Consider the following 19,384-nt stretch of genomic DNA (forward strand, 5'->3'; position numbering starts at 1 on the left):
GTTATTTTAATACATGTATCTATTCTAATATTCTATTTTCTAGTTTCTTACCATTTTTTTAGAACACAAGTAAAAAAAATATTTACGTTTGACCCTAAAGAAGTTTTGAAAACAAAATATTTATGTTCATTTCTTAATTACTTAAAATCTTGGTAGAATACCAAAATTTGAAGGTAGTTTTGTGTTCCCTTCCAGACTTACAATGATTATCTCTTTTTCTTATCTTTTACCTCTTTTCTTATCGCTTACATCCTTTTTAAAAAGTTTATAGATCTTAATTTATGAAAGTTTTTCAAATTTCAATGATTATAGTACAATCATTATTCAAAATTTATCTATAACAGTTAACAATGAAAATCAATTTCTTAATTAATTTTTATACGCATTTTTTACTTTTTTATCTTTGATCTTTTGTCTCCTAATTTATTAACTTTTTATTTATTTTTTGTGTCTTTGGTTTCATTAACATTGAGTAGTTGTAACAATCAATAAACAAAAAAATTACTTTTTATATACATATATCATAACAATTTTATTTGATAATTGTTTTTATTGCAATAATATTAAAAAATTTATTTCTATTTATTATTGTTTTATTATAAAAAATTGTAAACACAACCGTTGTCATCCCTATAATTTCATTAGTCTTTATCAAAGTTTCAAGTATAGCGTCATGATCCAAAAGTTTTAAAACAACCTGCCAAAAAGTTATGAAAACTCAATATATTATTTGGAAAAGATTGTAAGATATTTCAATTATTTTTTCGAATAAAAGAATTATTTGTAATCTCATTCATAAAATGCTCTTTCTATACATGTTCATAAAACTAAAGTGAAATTTTATTTTTAAATTATAACTTAATAATTGTAGGAATTCCAATCTATTTTAAACACCTTCCTTCATTTTGAATTTATTGCCTATTATAACAAAAAACATTGTACACATGTTTGTTAAGTAGACTGTTGATATGAAACACAACGAAACCATTGCTTTGTGTCAAAACAGACAATTTCTTTGTAAAAAGACATCCAAAATTTTGGCAAATGCATGCGAGGAGTGAATAGGAAATAGGACGAAAAATTCAGCATACAAAAAGATTTCAGTCTCTGGCAATCTTCTGTTGAGCAGCCAGCCATGCTGAATAGCAACAGATAATAAAAGTAGAAAGGGCACTTTGTAACGTTTCAGTAATCATTCGCTGGTCCCATCTCATCCTCCTCCTGTGTTATAATAATATTGAAAAAACATTTAAATTGGAGAAAAGTCCAATGCCTTGATTTTAAGAATAACATAGGTTAATTGGCAGAAGATATCTATCTAGTAAATCAAGAATGGAATGCCACGCATATAAAGCAAAATCATCTGATTAATATAAAGAAAATTGCAAATCACATATAACCTATCTACCAAACTAGACTATTCAAACGTATATAATCAAATCTACATGACATGACATTAATCTATTATTTCTCCTAGGTCAAAGAAAATAAACTGGATAAAATTTAAAATAAAAAATATATCAAACCAAACCAGGTTAACATTTGCCAAAGAAAGATGTATATATTTTTACACTAAAAGATACAAGTTTGATCATCTGAATTACTCATACTTTTATTACCAGAAGAAGAAAAAATATAAAATATGGAAGGAAATTCTCATTCCATATCACAGGAATTTAATTTCATATTCAAATAAACATAAACCAACATATAATTCGCTTCTATATTCTCAATTTATTTATTGCAGGATCATAGGTCCAGAGGAATCTTTGAAGGTTAGAATATGAGAAAGGAACAAGAATAAAGTCTTGCATGTGAACACTATAGAAGAATAAAGAAGTGACTATTTATTTGCAAACAATCATAAAGCTTCAAATGCTTTAGCGGGAAGTAAATCATTACACCAAAAATGCATTTAATCTTCATCCCTATTAATGTCCAAAAAGTCGCACCACTCATTATAATCAGAGAGATAGTCTCCACTAGGTCTATAAAGAGTTCTCATCGTCTAAATTCTTTCTAAACGATTTGTTTTCTCGCTCTCTTAAAATTCATCACACACAACCAACAAAATGTTTTAGTTATCCGCTTATACAAACTGAGCTGAAAAGAAAACACTCACTTTAGTATATCTGTGAATAAAAAGACTAGGATCAATAGGCTTTTGAACAATTGGGTGCTCTCCAAGCTTCAGCACTTCACAAAGCTGCAAGAAAACTGATCCTAGAGCATAACTGCACATCGAATACGTGAATAGAAGCAAAGCAACAATCAGAAACAGAAAAAACAGGGATACATTTACAAAACATTAACTAAAATATGGGAGAAATATAACCAGTAGACTCCAATAACAAAGAAAACCATACTCACACATCTATTCTTAAAAAATTTGAAAAATCAATAAGAAGGTACGGCTTGTTGTTGTCCCTGCAAGAAAAGGAAAAACAATTTCAGCACAAAAAAAGAAAATGTTGCAATACGACCAATATTGTAGACTCATTATGCTGAATCAAAGGTGAAAAGTACAATCCATTGAACTCATTGCTCTTCAACCACAGTCGTAGAGCACTATTCTCTACCAATTAAATGCTCATAAACAAACATTATTAACACAGTATAGAACTCATGCCGAAATAGAACTCATACCGAAATGCAATATAGAGACAAGCAGCCTGTACTTGCTCTGATTTACGTCCACGAGTGAAGTTTTCCCCAAGCGCCAGCTTCAATAGGAAAAGTCAAGGATTAGTTAAATGAAAAAAATTATTTTTCAAAAGTGTATCAAAAAATAAAAGCAAGTTTAAAATGAGTTTGGTCGAAAATGTGACATACTTTATAAAAGTTAAGTGCTTGGTCAGTCATATGTTCATCCTGAACTCCAAGGCCAGAACATAGAAATTTAATCTCTTCATGAGCTGTGAACTCAAAAAATAATTGGCACATAGGAATACAAATAATTACAAGCATGAAATTATTAACAGTAATCAAACTCATAATCATATAACACATAAGCACTAAGAAAAACTATCCAAATTTATCTTCTAGACATGGTTTTCCCATAAGTGTCTACGATCAATTGATTGCATTGGCTGTGTGAACATAAAAAATACTAGATTTTCTTATCATTGAATAAATATTAAACATTAAATTAAACTTTATTATTGGACTGCAACTTTGAAAGGATTGAGGAGCAACCAGAAGAAAATAGCAGAACTGGACAGATTTAGGACCAACATAGTAATATGTTTGATAATTCGCCAATTTGAGATGCAGTATTTTATGCAAATCAGAGAATTAATTAATCAAAATACAGCGTGAGGCACTGAGATTTAAGAAAGGCATACCTCTATCTAAAGTCCTTTGCCGTGACTCGGAGAACTCGCTTTGAACTGTTCTTACATAATTACCTGATAATTTACTCTATAGACACAAATCAGGAATCCATGAGAAACAAAAACAAGTGTAGAATTACAGGTAAAACAATTGCTCGTGGTTAAAAAAATTAAACTTGAATATCCCAGAAACTGCAGTTCTACTACTTGTATGATTAATGTCTTCTACGATGCTCTCCATTGATTGAAGAAGCAAATAATGGATGCACCACAACAATATTTTCGGTACNTTTGAGAAAAGTGCTACATGTGACCTTATGAGAGTTTAGATCCTCTACTTTTCCTTAAGATAACGACAGGGTCACACTCTGAAATAGAAAAAAAAAAAAAAAAAAGACACTTGCAGGTTTGGAATATAGAACTGCACGGTGGGATCCACCCGCTTTTCCTTTTTCCCACAAACCATACTTGCAGTCAAACTTAAAAATCAAGCAACCTAAATCCCTATCAGATCTTAATAAAAATAGCTCAAGCCTCTTTCTCTGTAACATGATGTTGTAAATTAAGTGGGTCAATCGTAAAATTGTCTGCCCAAAAAACCGCTATAGCCTGTCAAGCTTCAATTACCTGCCCTGCCGTATTCTTGACAAATGTAGGCTCCTCAGTAAAAAAGTAATCTTCCAACACCTTCCCACAGATTACGCAACAACTGAGAAGCAAAATTAATGAAAGAAAATAAACATTGAATAACACCGGAGGTTTCCTCTACACATTTCTAGATCAATAATTAAATTAAATAAAATATACAGTTCCAAATTCAATATGCATGGTATAATGCACAAATTTTACTAGAAAAACGAAATTCTAAGAATTAGTGGGAAAGCACCAAAGATACTCACAAGAAACCGTCATCCATTCTCTCCCCAGAGTGAATGCAGTACACCATTGTGGTTGATACAGATCTGCAAAGTCAGTGAGATGAAGGCATTGAAAATGATAGTAAAACTGAAGATAAGAGGGATTGAAATGTTTTAGAGGATTGGAATAAAAGTTTAATTCAATAAGGGTTTATCATTTAGGGGGAAAGGTAGCAAAATCCGCCAAATACAAAAATTAGTAATTAAAAGTTAAAGAATTAAAATAATAAAAAATTACCTCACTCGTTAATCAGTTGATAGAAACTATTCTATCTAAATCATTCGAATAAAAAAACAAGAGACGTTAAAGGGAAGAGAGGAGAGAAGAGTGAATGGTATGATCAGAGAGAGAGAAAGGATTGCGAAGGTTAAATCCTGATACAGACGATAAAAACTGATCTACAGATGATCAAAACTGAACGCGAGATAAAATGTAAAGTAATTTTGTTAAAGAATAGCATCAGATACGCTTCTTTTATATAAAGATACTGATAATACCAAATTATATCGAATTAAATTTATTATTTGAAACATATTTTATCTTCGATGACAGTTATTCCAAGAAATATCGTGATATCATAAATTTACTAAATTATGAAGATATTTATCGTAAGTTTACCTGATAATCCGGTCCAATGTTTATTGACACTAATATATCTTTTAATTAGAATTAATTTTCAACACAATTATAACGGGTATTTAAACATGTTATATGTTAAGAATAAATATCTATACGTATCACTAAAAATCATAATTTATATGAATTATATTTTAATTTTAGGATAAATATATGTTACTCTAAATAGTAAATAGTGTAATATACAATAAATTTAAAATATAAAATATTAAAAATAAAGTTAAATTAGTTGTTGGATTCCATTTTTTTGTTGAGATAATTTAAGTACATATTTCCAATTATTTTCTTTTTCTTAATTAACTCTTGTTTTTTGAAAAGTTAATTCAATTATGTTATTTATATTATATATGTACTACCAATATCAAATACATATTGAGTGTCATTCAATAATTTCTTTTTCAAAATGTTAAATCAATATTTTGTCACCTGACATCATGAGTGTCACATGCACTAACAATGTTCCGTGTAAATATTTGTGTTATGTATCAATATTAGTATTAAATATCATTGTTTTATATTCAATTTATTCTCTATATTTTTTATATTCAACTCAATTTCAACCTTTTCAAAAACTTGAACAATATTATTTCTTTCTAAATTTAAACTAAATTCATATTTTATATAAATGTAATACTTATAATTTTATTAAAATTGACGTTTTTATTAAAGATTTTTAATTTTTTTTTTAAAGTGATTCTAATTATATTATTAGATTTTATTTAAATAAATTATTTTCAAACAAGATTTTATTAATTAAAAAAGTTGTGATTTTAGACGTTCCACAATTTAAGTGCAACAATTAAATAATTAAAAGAAAAAGACTAAAAGTATTCTTTTTTTTTCTAGAATTTTAGTAGGAGTATCAAAAGAGTTGGGTTCAATAGTTAAATAATTAGAATTAATTTTTAACATAATTATAATTAGAATTAATTTTCAACATAATTATAATTAGAATTAATTTTCAACATAATTATTACTGGTATTTAAACATGTTATATGTACATAATAAGTATCTACACATATGACTAAAAATCAAAATTCGTATGAATTATATTTTAATTTTAGGATAAACTAGTTATGTTATTCTTAATAGTAAATAATGTAATATAAATAAATTATGGAAAATTAAAAATAAGGTTAAATTAGTTGTTTGATTCCAATTTTTATTGAGATAATTTAAGAAGATCTTCTCAATTATTATTATTTTTCTCAATTAATTCTTATATTTTGAAAAATTAATTCAATTACGTTTATTTTCATTCTATATTTATTATCAATGTCAAATACATACCAAATGTCAATTAGTAGTTTTTTTCTTTTTCTTTTCAACATGTTATGTCAATACTATATCACGTGATAATATTAATGTTATCTATGAGTGTTAACATTTGAGTATTATTTTCTTATATTCAATTCATTTTCTATATTTTTTATATTTAACTCAATCTCAACCTTTCTAAAATATGAACAATATTAAAATTAGACTAAATTTATTTTTTATATAAATGTTATATTTATATTTTTATTAAAATTGACATTTCATTAAATATTTTCTAAAATTATTTTTAAAGTCACTAAAATTATATATTAGATTTAATTCAAAAAATTATTTTTAAACAAGTTTTTATTAATTAAAAAATTTGTGATTTTAGACATAAAATTGCTAAATATATATTTTCAAAGTTTTGAGTAAGAAGTACAATAATTAAATAATTAGAAAAAAAATCAAAGGTATTTTTTTTTCGGATTTTTATTATAATTGTCAAAACGAGTTGGGCTCAATAAACCAGCCCACCAACCCGACAAGAAAAAGGTAGGTTGGGTCACATATTTGAACCCATAATCTCGGAGTAGTCGGTCCGTCTGACCTGCTAACTTGTGGGATGATAATGCGGGCCAAAGCCAATTCGCAACACATTTTAAGAAAAAAACAACATTACCAAGATAGAAATACAAGAGAAACAAGATATTAAACTCTTGAAGACCAAGATGATGAAAGCTCTTAACACCCGATGACTCCTCCTCCAAACTATAAATGCCACGCAAGTAGGAAGGTCCAAGGTAGTTGCAAAAGCTGTGATAAAAAAGGTGTGTTATGGTTCAATGATGGTGGTGTTTGAATGCTCTCAAGAGAGGTTGAGCTAACTCTCAAGGAAGAGTGACTAAAGGAAACCTTAAAGGTGAGCTCTAGCCTAAGGGACTTTTGGAGACAGACAAAATGACATCATTTGGTAGCATTCATTTACTAATCTCAAAAGGTATTTTTTACAATGGGAGAGAGACTTTACTTATATCTCGAGAAATCCTAGATATGTCTTGCAAAAAGAAGAGCAAATCCCTAGTTTACTCTAACTTGGGGGCCAAGAGAGAGTCATGTGTTAAAGATGACTTGCCAAATGGCAAAAGCATCATGCACCAAAGGTGTAAAACACAATCACACCTTCACACTTAAAGAGCAAGCTAGGCACATATGTAGGGTTGACTCCTTTAGTTCACAACCTAGATCCAAAACACTACATTACTATCCAAAGACCCAAATACAAGGCCCAAAGAAAACCCTATACCATTGGCCCATAATACAAGACCCAAAAGAAACATACTCTATTAATTACAATAAATCATTGGTCCAAAATCGTGGGTCCACTTATCTTAAATGAAGCTCCTTCTTCTTGTGTGTGCTTGGTCATGACTCTAATGGTTGGTCCCTTGGCTAGGGGTTTTGCCATCATCTCCCCCTTCTTGAAAATGACTTGTCTTCAAATCTTCATGGCAACATCCCTCTTTCTATTGGTTATGTTTGGTCTTCTTCCTCCCCTATCAAAGACCTTTCTATAATAAACACGAGAAAAAATAATTGTTGGATGAATAATTATCCAAAGCATGCCGCTCCTAATGATCATACACCTTTTATCAAGTTAATAATAATGATACTTGTTTTTAGGAGCATTTTCTAATAATTCCTTGTTTACCTTGTGTTGAATCCATGTAATTTTGGAGTGACTTCCTTTTGCAATGCAAGGTTTATTATGGTCTTGCCTTTATTCTTCCTTAGAGGATGAATAAAAAAGGACCTATTTTGGCTTTTTACAATTTTTTTTTGCATGATAACTATCTTGTTAGGACAATCATTTGACTTGTGTTTTCTACTTTGAAACTTAGAACATTTGATTTCACTTATGTGCATAAAAGTGTCTTTTGTTTTCTTTTTATCCTTTTCTTCATTTGTTTTATTCCTAATTTGTACTTGATTCTCTACCACATGAGGGAGTGTTAAAGGGTGAAACACAAACTTTTTATCTTTGTAGTAAAAGTTATCTCGTTGATAAGGCCAATGTGCATGTTTTTCTTATTATATTGTTAACGGTCTTCCAAACAAGATATGACACTTCACTATATCACAAAACACATTATCTTCACATTTTCCTATAGAGAACTTGATTATCACTCGTTGATTAATTATCATGTGTGAGGATGAAGATATGACTCCTAGTGTTATGTGTGAGCTTGACATGTAGGAAAGGAAAACATATTTTAATTAAGACAGTGGAAAAGTGGGGCTAAAACACCACAATGGTGCTATTTTTTTTTTTCAAAATTAAAAAAAAAAAGTTTCTAAAATATTACAAAAGTCACGACTTTATTGTGAAGAAGTTATGCTAAGATGATACAACTTTAGTTTAAAGCATGGTTAAAGTTAAAATCGTGTCAAATTGACACGATTTCAGTTCAATGAATTTTAAATTGAAGTTGTATTAACTTGTCACAACTTTAGTTTAGTTTTTATAGAAGTGATTGTCAAGTTGACATGATTTCAACTTTAAAAATATTTTGAACTAAATTTGCGAATTTTTTTTACAATAAAATCGTGTCACCTTGACATAACTTATCACTTTTTTTATTTTTTTTGAAATTTATATAATTTCAGTAATTAATAGAGCCGTCAAAATGGGTCACAACTCGCGAGTCAATCCGGCTCACCACGGGTTCGGGTCTGGTTAGGTTTAAAAAAATTGAATATTTTTATGCGGGTCAGATTTCATCCTGGCTCATTTAAACCCGGCTCATGCGGGTTGAACCCGTGGTGGGCCGTGTTGACCCGCCAACCCACCTACCTAATTTTATTTTTTTAATTTATTATTTTATTTATGAAACCCTAAAAAATAAAATACTCTCTTCACTCACTGTGTATACAAAAAAATAACCTCTACTATCAGAAATCACTCTCACGGAACTTGCTCTTATATACAGTGTTGTTACTCTCACTTCTTCACTGAAATTCTTCAAGGAACATGCTTTTTATGTTTGTTTTTGGATGACATTTGAATTATATTGTACTTTTTATTATTATTTTGAATTGTCTCAGTTTAACATCATTTTTTGAAAGTGAAATTTGTTTAAATTTGAATATAAAAAGTTTGTATTTTTTTTATTTAAAAAAAAATTTAATTAAATGGACTAGTGAACCAACTCGTTTACCCACCAACCCGTGGTGGGTCAAGTCAGATTCAGATTTTTCTGGCTCGTTAATAAATGAGCCGAGTTGAATTTACTCACTAAGTGACCAACCCGTGATGGACCGGACCGGTCGAGCCAGATTACCTATTTTGACAACTTTGAATTAAAAAGATTACATTAAAACACTGTTTTTGTCAAGTAGGTGCATCGTGGGAGCTTATTAATGGAAGTATCTTAAGTGGGGCAGGTGTGTAAATAGAAAACTATGGAAATGGGAGAGAGTATGTACATAAACCAGGGTTATGGCCTAGATTTAAAAATAAAAAAGAAAATTCCCTTTCCGGCCGAAGAGATTGCTCCAGAGTCTTTTTTTTTTTTTTTTTCTACTTCTCCGTTTGCTTTTTCCTCTTTCATTTTATTTTATTTTGTTTTTTATTCTTTTCATCATCATATATACGTTCAAGAGAAGTTTTCTATTTTTTTAATTCAACTTGTTAATTAATTTGTAGTCATAAATAAAAAGTTAATTATTATTTTTTTAATTTCTTTTCATAAAAAATTATCTCATCCTTCTTTATTTACCATTTTTAGAATTAATCAAACACGTTTTTTTAACATTTTTTTAAAAATAAATTTATTAATCAGAAAAAATTGGGTATCGACAATAGTATTTATTAAATTTGGGCTATTAAAAAAGATAGACATTTTCTTCGTGCACTTTTATTAACACACTGCAATTTTATAATAAGTAAAAAATATCATTGTACAAGATGATAAAAAACTCCTTTAAAAAAAAAACTAAAAACTAAAGTTTATTCTAAAAGGTAAAATTAGTTCTGAACTTTTTTTCTAGGAGACTTGTTTCAAAATAAGGTGTTTCGAAAAGGTTGTTCTAACATATTGATCTAGAATTTTTGTTTTAGAAATATTATCTGAAAAATCTTGTTTTGAAAATTTCAGAAAATTTATTTGAAAACTTGTAGAATTAGGAATGATAAAACATTGTCTTGAAAAGTGCAAGATGTAGTTAAAAATTACATTTAGATGTAAACAATAGTTTGTTTTAAAACAGAAATGTCATATATTCAAATGTTTTTGGGGGTGATTTTGATTCTGTATAAATAATAAGAAAAATACTATGAGACACTATTAAAAGGTGGTGAGATTATTTATACTTCATCTCACATGGTTAATCAACATGGTATTATTTGATCTTAATTATATATTGCCTAATTATGTTTAAAGAAATAAATTATTCATAAAATTTAATCAAAATGATGGCTTTACGACACGCAAAGATCCAAACATTAAAACTGCCCTCATGCATGTTATAATGATACAGATTATACGAATGTTGAAAATGTATATTAAACTTTGTGATGATTATTTTCACCATCATTATGCAGTCATGCTTTTGATAAAAGAAATTAATTTAAGCACATAAAAACTCCAAGTGGAAATGACAATATATTATAACCAAAATTTGAGTAGTCTTTACAAGTGATAAAGATGAAAGAAAATGATATGGTTATTACCTGCACTGTTGTTTGTGAAAGAATTTATCAGAGAGAAGTTTTGTTAGGAGATTTTTCAGCCTTCTTGAAGCTGGACCAGGGTTAAGCACACCATAATTCTCAGTTCTAAAAGCTGAGCATGCTCTGTGTTTTCCACCCTGAGAGCACCACCCTCCAAAGGAAAATTGTCCATGGTATCTCTTCAGAACATCCCTATCAATTTTATCAAGAACTGGATCATTTCTCTTGAATTTTCTGGCAAATGGACGGCTACTGAGAACCATTTTTCTGTAGTCCTTGAGTCCCAGAGACCTAGGATGTTGTTTTGGAGGGTTGTCCCAAGTAATGTAGTGAAGATCATGGTTGACAGTGGTGTTCTTGTAGTCTTCAGAGTTGCATATAACCGTTTGGAAATATCCTTCTGGGGATGACACAAAGTTGGTGTAGTAGAGGAGCAGGGTCCTTGGCAAATTTTCCCACCCCACTATGCAATATTCTGCAAAAGATCTTGATAGTATTGTCCAAGCTGAACCTGATCAATTTTGGGCACATTCAGAATGTTAGCTCATGAAAAATGTTACTGTAAAGATTGTGTTGGTAATTCAAACGTGAGTCTTAGAAATGAGAAAGTTGAGTCTGATATACGAAATGAGAATAAGAATGGTGTCAACAGGCCTTAATGTTGTATCTCCCCAATGGATTATCCCTCAGATTCTGTCATGCATGTTTAGAGGTCTAATTAATACAATCTAATTATCTAAATGCATTTTGGGTTCACTCGAATCATTCAAAATCACATTAAACACACCAGTTAATGTGATTTTTTATATACATGTTGGCATGTTTTGTTCTATGTTGAGAAATTGATCCTGGGTCTAAAACATGTGTGTGTGTGAAATTGAGACTGACAGCCTTGAAAAGATAAACAAAGCACAAAAAAGTGGAAAAGATGTTATTAATGAAGACACACTTCCACCGTCTAAGTACTTACTATCCTCCACCAGCAAGGAATCACATGCATTGCTAGAATCGACAACTTATGACACTTGTATTTTCCACAAAATACAATCTAGTTTCAAAATTTCACGTAATCTCTCTGCATAAAACGACAAAGTCTACATGGTATAATCCTTGCATTTCTGTCACATAATACCCTTCTAAACTATGTTTTATAATACCATGGTGATTTGTAATTAGTGGAAACTGACACTTTTGTTTTCCAAGACCCTTTATTCAATTTGATAATTTAGAAATTGTTCTGTCATACATGAACTTGGTTTCCTTTTTGTGTTGTTTTTTTTTCATGTTCACCAAAATTCAGAGGCATGTGAGAATTAATCAGAATGGTCTGATGGCTAACAAAGAGGTTGTGGAGTTTCACTCATCTGACATTGGTAGGTAAAGTTCTTGAAGCCACATTAACATCAATGCCAATCCACCACCAACCATTCAATTACCTTCCGTGACTTATGGGCTATAATTTGAAAAAGACATTTTTCTAGCACCACAACGTTGATAATTGTTTAGTCTTAAATCTCTAGATCCAACCATAAAATATAGTTCCGGAAGTTTGGTTTGGGTTACTACATAAACTTGACCTTTTACCATATGAAAAAGGCACTTTCTCTATAAATGTTCTAATCCAAGAATTCTATTAGCTATTAGCTGAGTAGTACATATATTAAACACTTAAACTAATCTACACCAATCAGTAATTACACTAGGGGGAATATAAAACTGAGATAAGATCTCATATAAAGTTGAAATTTTGGCAGTGACCGACAACAATAAATTATGACATTGATGTGTGCACCATATTTTATGGGACAACGCATGGTCACTGTACACATACTTCAGAGTATCACATGCTCCACATACCAAGAGAAAATGTCTAATAATACATACACATGCGTGTGATGAAGGGAATTACAGAGGATAAACTTTAACTTGTGTACACACAACTAACAATAGCAGCACTAGAACAAAGAGATTAGGGAGAAAAGAATACCTGTATAGAGCTTAAAAGATGTTGGTAGACTCCTCTGCTTAATAACCCACCAAATTTCTGATTTATTCAGGCTATAAAGCCCCGGATCTATTATTATTGGCTTCCCTCTCTTATTCCTAAAATGGGGTATTTAGAACATTAAGATCATAACTTTGAACAAATTATAAGGCCTAAAGTAGAAAAATCAAATAAAGGAGCAATGCCACTCACAGTTTCCAACCCAGTTGACTGCTATGCTGTATGAAATTGATATCCCTTCTTGGCAACTCAGAAAACACTTGGATCAGATCTGAAAGATTAAAATGGTTCACACACACCAATCAACACTAGTAAGATAGTTGCAAATAGTTAAAGAAAGTGAGTGGAGAAAATAAACAGACAAAACATAAACGTTGTTTCTCATATGTTTCTGGTGTTCTTTGAGACACTCATGTAGTTCAATTGGATAATCCTAATGGAATAGCATAAGGCCACTCACCATACCATCTTGTGTAACTAAAGGGTAATCAGATGCACTAAGATTAATAAACCAGTCCCATTGGCAGGTCCTAAGAAGAATTGCCATGGCATGGAGAGTGGTAGCAAGCATGGTTGGTCCTCTGTAGGTGACCAAATTAGGCTTTCCCACAACCCAAACATTCCCCACTTGACCAAACACAGGATCACTAGCCACATATTCTGCCACTTCCCTGTGTTCAGCCTCTGGAGCACCATAATCCACATGAATCAGATAGTAGTTCCCTGGATGATACAACACCCTCATCAACCTTTTGAGCTTCCCAACATCTCCTTTTGATGCAGAGATCAAGTAAGCAAAAGTAACCGGATAGGCCTGGCTGTTCTTTGGGACACTCATGTAGTTCAAAGCAGGCCTGAGGCTGGAGAGTCGTATGGTCAATCTTGTGGGAATGAAGATGAGAAAGAACAAGATTGAGGATACCATGAAGGAAGCCATGAAGATTTTGAGCCCCATTTGGGAGAAAAGTGCAAAGAGAACATAAAAATTGAAAATTGCGTGAGAAAGATAAGGTGGGAGGAGAAGCTAAGTACATAAGAGGGAAAGAGGTTGTTCAGTGGTTAATGTTGTTGGAGCTGTGTTGGATGGTGAAGACATCATAATATGGGTGGAATTTGTGAAACTTGGAATAGTGTGGTATACATCACATATTCTGGTTCCTTTCTTCCAACTCAAGGCCACCGTTTGTCAGTGAATTGTCGGTTGAGATTACAAAAAGTGGATTCCAGTGAGAGATCACTTTACACTTTACACTTTACACTTAGTAGAATAAAAGAACATAACCCAAACATTTTGTATGCCATATTTTACCATGTAACACTGTTAATGTAAAAGATAAACATATCCTTTTCGATGAACTACACGTGTTAATGTGTTAGTGGGAGACAAGTCTACATGTCGAATAGGTCAGATTTATAATGCCATTATTGCCTAATCTACACGGCTAAGCTTTGTCATGCGTTAGCAAAAACGGAAAATACATTTGAGTGAAATCCTTTGCTTAACCACATTGTTTAATGTATTGTCGAAATTGATCATATGTACTTTTTCCGTGTTTAAACTGCTACGGATTCCACAAGGCAAATATGTTGCGATTGGTTAGCGAAAGAGGAAGCAAGATCTACGACTTCTCCGTTATTTCTTCTAAATTTGTGTCCGCCAGGTGTTTGTCCTATTGTGCTAGCTGAAGCTATGGGCACATATTTTATTTAATATTTTTTTTTCTTTTTAACTTAAAACGTTTTATTGTTTTATTTTTAAATTTAAAATAAACATATTAACTTAAATTTTAAATTAATATTTTTATTTAAAGTAATTTGTGAAATTAAAAATAAAAAATGAGCAAAATAAATAAAAGTGTTTAATGTGACATCCTAGATATATAATAAACACAAGTCCATATGTTATAATAAAAGAGAATAATTAGTAATAAACTTGATATTAGGTACATGATTGTAGTCATTCAGAATTATCTAATTTAAAACTTTTAATCATAACATAGTATTTTAAAATAATCTAAGAAGTATCTCAGAATAACATCAGATAACTAAGATGAACCCTAAGGAGTCTAGGGTGTAGCGTCAGCATCCTCCAGTATTTGCTTTAGAGGCATCTCCTCAACAACATCTACCCTCATCCAAGTGGATGATCATCGCAAGAGAAAACATACACAAACAACACAACACAGAAGCAAGGGTGAGCTAGATAAACAAGCAATATACATGTAGCACAATCAATCAATATCATCATGTTTAATTACATTTAAGAAGAACAATCAAAGCATACCATTCGAATCATGCATTAAGTACTCAACATGTCTTATTCAGATTTGTATAATTGTCGAACTATTGGTCTTCTTTTCACTTGCATAGTTCAGTTAGTCCTCCCCAACACTATGCAAGGTAAATCCTCATACCAGTCTATGTTTAAACTCTAAGATTATAGACAAGGACCTCCCTCTACTCTCACCACTCACACCGTTCTTCTCTATTTGAACATGAACAATACTTTGAGTGTAGGGATAGACTTACCATTTCAAAGCTCCATACAATTATACAAGACAACAGCACAATCTCTACAACCACATCCAATCATCTCACCCTGAGATGTCCAGTTCATACTCAAATATGTCATTCAAATTCATAGTCATACTCTTTCAAGCCACACACTTTAAGTATATAGACATACATGGCACTATGCCAATCAATCAACATCAAACCATTCAAACAGAAGAAGAAAAGGAATGAAACTTACTGGGCCTGGTCACATAGCAGACTAGGTCGCACAGCGAAACCAGGGAAATTCGCATAGCGCACACTCTCTCTTGCCTAGCGAATTACTTCTGGCAGAGGCTCTAGGCCAACATCAGTAGCAAAGCGCACCTGATTCACCTTGCGAATTATCAAACAGGGGTGTCACTGTTAAGCCACTCGCACAGTGCACCACTTTCATATAACGAGTTGCGCAAAACAGATAGCACCCCTAGGGAGGACTCGTTATGCGAAACAATCCACATAGCGAGTCTGCATAATCTGCAGAACACATTATGCAGGTATATGCACTCTCCCTCACTCTCTTACTAATTTTAAACACTTTCCTTAACTTCTAATGACCCCAGATCGTAGTAGATGCGTGTTTAAATTGGTTTAAGTGGTTCTAGACGTTCCTAACACCATTATAAAGTGATTGTGCACCAATTTTCTCCCTGAAACCCTAATTTCATCAACCTAGAGACCTAGATTTGAATTTACCATTTAGAATACGTTTTTGACCATTTTAGCACTTCTAACAAGTCTCAAATGACTTGTCTAAACTGTCCCAACAACCCTCTTACCCCCCAGACTTCAATTTCTAAAAGTCACTACCCCACTTCCCGTAATTTGCCCTGAAACACTATAAGTTAATTTAACTTTCTATTTAATTCAAATTAGAACATGTCCATTTCTCCCAGTACTTACACCATGCCCCATTTCATCAGCTGGAATCAAACAATTCATTTCACAAACATTACATTACAGCTTCATGCATCAAACAGATAAACATATATGACACAACTTGCTTCAGAACTTAACATGCAAACCAAACCTAGTTGCATCAACATAAAGCCCAACAAGTTCTTGGCCCATTTTTCAGGTCCTTACACTTAACATCTAAACAAAATAGATTTGGTAAAATGATAATTAATTTTGAACAAATACATTTAACTTGGTAAGGTGAAGAAGTATTTATTTATGAAAGTCTTGCTTCTCTTAAGTCTTTTTTACGTCTTCTTACTTCTAATTTTCATCCCTGTATCATCTTTTTTTTATCACGTTTGCACTGTTGTAGCTGAGTATCATGAAGGAGCATAGTAATTAACTTTGACATATGTTAATAAATTGATATAAATATTGGTTTAATCATATTAAAGGTTCTTATTTGTGCAGAGTCGTCTCAAATAGGTCTTTATATTGTTTTTATCCCAATTAAATCCATTTTTTTTTTGTAAAATTGAGCCAATTTTAACCTTGCCGTTAAATTCAATGGACCGCGTTAAAATTTTTGTGTCTTGGCTTGCTGATTGTGTAATTTTTAATGACGTGGTCTCATTACATGTAATTTACAAATGAGGGAATGCCACGTGGTAGTCCCCTTTCTCCCAAATTAGGGTTCTGCAGGTGAGGCAAAGGAGCTTGCGCTGTGCCGCACGCGAAGGAGAACGAAGGCGCTCAAAATTCCTCCCGTGATGGCGCTTTGGATGTTGGTGCTTCTTATAGGTTCGATTTGGGATTTTACGCAAGCATAAAGAAGCATTGGTTGATGAAAGATGAAGGCACTGTGGTTTCTGTGATTTTGGGAATGATTTGCAAGTTTTGGATTGTTGTTGGTGGTGAGGCGCAAGAACGAAGATAGGTTGGTGGTTCTCGAATGGACCAACACGCGATTTAGGGTCTCTATTTTCGCTTTTAGCGATTGTGGTTCCCTCTTTCCAGGTTGATGAAAGCACGAGGGAGATGATGATTTTGCCCTGGCTACTAGCAGCACAATTTTCTGTTGGGTTTCTCTGTGTTTGATTTGCAGGTGACGATGGACAAAACTTTGCATTTCTGGGTTGGTTATAGAGGAGATCACTACGCAATTTGGGGTTGGTTTCTGGTGGCTAGTTGTGAGCGTGGACGACACTATTTGAGTTTGCTAGACGACGATGACGGTTAGGCAATGGCGATAAGATGTTGATGCGGCGGCGTTGTGCTAGCTTTAGGTGGTTGAGGCATTGTGATGGCCAATTCTGCATCGGGAACTGGGCATTGGGTTGTGCGACGACAAGGTTGACGGTGGTCTGGGGTTACTCATGGTGCTAGCTGGTCAATCCATGGAGTTCAAAATTTAAAATAATTAAATTCCACGTAATTTTGCCACATCATTAAAAATTATCCAATCAACAAGTCAAGCCACACAAATTTAAACACGGTCCACTAAATTTAACAGAAAAGTAAAAATAGACTCAATTTTACAGGAAAAAAAAAATCTAATTGGAATAAAATAATACAAAACCAATTTGAGACGATTTTACAAAAGCTCCTAAATTATTAAACCTGTAAATATTTTATGACGGACTCGTCTGCTCTTTCTGTTTGAAAATATTTGAAGTTTTATTACTTTACGTTTAGTTTTAATGTCTTTATCTCTTTCAAAAGGAAAGGACAATTGGGTGGTTATATTCGAACTTTCTTTAACTGAGAAGAAACGTAAGCTTTATTTAAAGGGAATCAAATCTTTTTTGGTGTCAAGTCAAAGCAAATAAAACAGGATTCTACGAATTGTCAATTTTATATTATTGATTTCCTTCTCTCACTTTTAAATTCAAGTTTCTTTTATTATCTAATTTTGAGTATATGCAATAAAACATATTGAGAAAATCAATATTTATTTCTCATACTCTCAAGGTTTCGAAAATTATAAACACCATTGCCGTAGAAAAATTGATATAATTTTACCCCAATTAGTTATTGATAAAGAAAATTAGTAACTTATATTGTTTTACCGCACCACATTAATGGATTTTATTAATAATGAAACATTTTGCTGCATATTGAGAAAATCAATATTTATTTCTCATACACTTGGTTTCAAAAATTATAAACACCATTGCAGTACAAATATTGATATAATTTTACCTCAATTAGTTAAGGATAATAATACTTTTGATAACATTTTTTTAATTAACATTTTAACATCATCTACATTAATCCATGTTAGTGTTTATGATTATTATTATTAATTGTGAAATGATTTTGAACCAATAAAATAATAACACGTGAATAATGTTAAAATGTTAGTAAAAAATGTTATCAAATATTATCTATTAGTTAATGATAAAGAAAATTAGTAACTTATATTGTTTTACCGAACCACGTTTATGGATGTTGTTACTAATGAAATATTTTGCTTCTTATTTTTAGAGATTTTTTTTTATCACATTTGTTCTGTCTATTGAATTATATGAGTTATATAATCAAATAGAAAGTAATAACTAAATGAAAACCCTATGGAATTTCCAAATTGCTTCGAAAGAAATTCAAAATATTGTTTTAAGAGTATCCCTTTAGTCACTTTCTTTACACTTTACTTAATCTAATTCGATGATTGTTCAATAAATCTTCCTATTGCACCTTCTTTTTCATATCCAAGCTCCCAAATTCCAATTCATCGATATTGTGGTATGGTCCAATTAATCATTGCACAACAGAGTTTGTAATTAATCATTGCAATTGCTTCAAATTATTATCAATTAAAAAAGTTTTTAAACATTTGGTAGGTTGTCATTTTAGCGTGAAATGTTTATACCCAACCATCTTTGAAGTAAGTAAATCTTAGAATCTTATGTGCAATATACCAAGTAAAATTCATGAAAAGAATATCTACATTTGACTTAAAGTCCAGTACTTTATATATATATATATATATATATATATATATATATATATATATATATATATATATATATATATATATATATATATAT

General features: G+C 31.3%; 2 protein-coding genes across 3 annotated transcripts; both read right to left on the reverse strand.

The window, feature by feature from the left end:
* Positions 1-882: 882 nt before the first annotated feature.
* Positions 883-4,680, reverse strand: LOC106753843 (transcription factor IIIB 70 kDa subunit-like). Of its 2 annotated transcripts, XM_014635709.2 has the most exons (9): positions 4,488-4,680; positions 4,232-4,294; positions 3,960-4,041; positions 3,345-3,420; positions 2,833-2,915; positions 2,647-2,723; positions 2,371-2,427; positions 2,123-2,234; positions 883-1,221 (listed from the first exon to the last, which is right to left on the reverse strand). In XM_014635709.2, exons 2-9 carry the CDS (start codon positions 4,276-4,278, stop codon positions 1,186-1,188), a joined length of 570 nt encoding a protein of 189 aa, XP_014491195.1. In that variant the 5' UTR covers positions 4,279-4,294; positions 4,488-4,680; the 3' UTR covers positions 883-1,185. The 2 variants fall into 2 exon arrangements, with proteins under 2 accessions (XP_014491195.1, XP_022633500.1); XM_022777779.1 differs by lacking the exon at positions 4,488-4,680 and having other exon boundaries at positions 4,232-4,449.
* A 6,109-nt stretch (positions 4,681-10,789) lies between these two features.
* Positions 10,790-14,133, reverse strand: LOC106753672 (beta-glucuronosyltransferase GlcAT14A). The gene is made up of 4 exons (XM_014635517.2): positions 13,347-14,133; positions 13,074-13,152; positions 12,864-12,979; positions 10,790-11,387 (listed from the first exon to the last, which is right to left on the reverse strand). Exons 1-4 carry the CDS (start codon positions 13,834-13,836, stop codon positions 10,873-10,875), a joined length of 1,200 nt encoding a protein of 399 aa, XP_014491003.1. The 5' UTR covers positions 13,837-14,133; the 3' UTR covers positions 10,790-10,872.
* Positions 14,134-19,384: the final 5,251 nt, after the last annotated feature.

This window comes from Vigna radiata, unplaced genomic scaffold, assembly GCF_000741045.1.
Source record: "Vigna radiata var. radiata cultivar VC1973A unplaced genomic scaffold, Vradiata_ver6 scaffold_7, whole genome shotgun sequence".
Taxonomy (NCBI): domain Eukaryota; kingdom Viridiplantae; phylum Streptophyta; class Magnoliopsida; order Fabales; family Fabaceae; genus Vigna; species Vigna radiata.

Coding starts and splice junctions, on each gene's coding strand:
- LOC106753843 (XM_014635709.2), bottom strand. CDS start 4,278: ATGGTGTACTGCATTCACTCTGGGGAGAGAATGGATGACGGTTTCTT. Junction 3,421..3,959: donor TCAAGAATACGGCAGGGCAG/GTAATTGAAGCT, acceptor TTGTGTCTATAG/AGTAAATTATCAGGTAATTA. Junction 2,916..3,344: donor GCAAAGGACTTTAGATAGAG/GTATGCCTTTCT, acceptor TTGAGTTCACAG/CTCATGAAGAGATTAAATTT.
- LOC106753672 (XM_014635517.2), bottom strand. CDS start 13,836: ATGGGGCTCAAAATCTTCATGGCTTCCTTCATGGTATCCTCAATCTTG. Junction 13,153..13,346: donor CCCTTTAGTTACACAAGATG/GTATGGTGAGTG, acceptor TTAATCTTTCAG/ATCTGATCCAAGTGTTTTCT. Junction 11,388..12,863: donor ATCTTTTAAGCTCTATACAG/GTATTCTTTTCT, acceptor AAAATTGATCAG/GTTCAGCTTGGACAATACTA.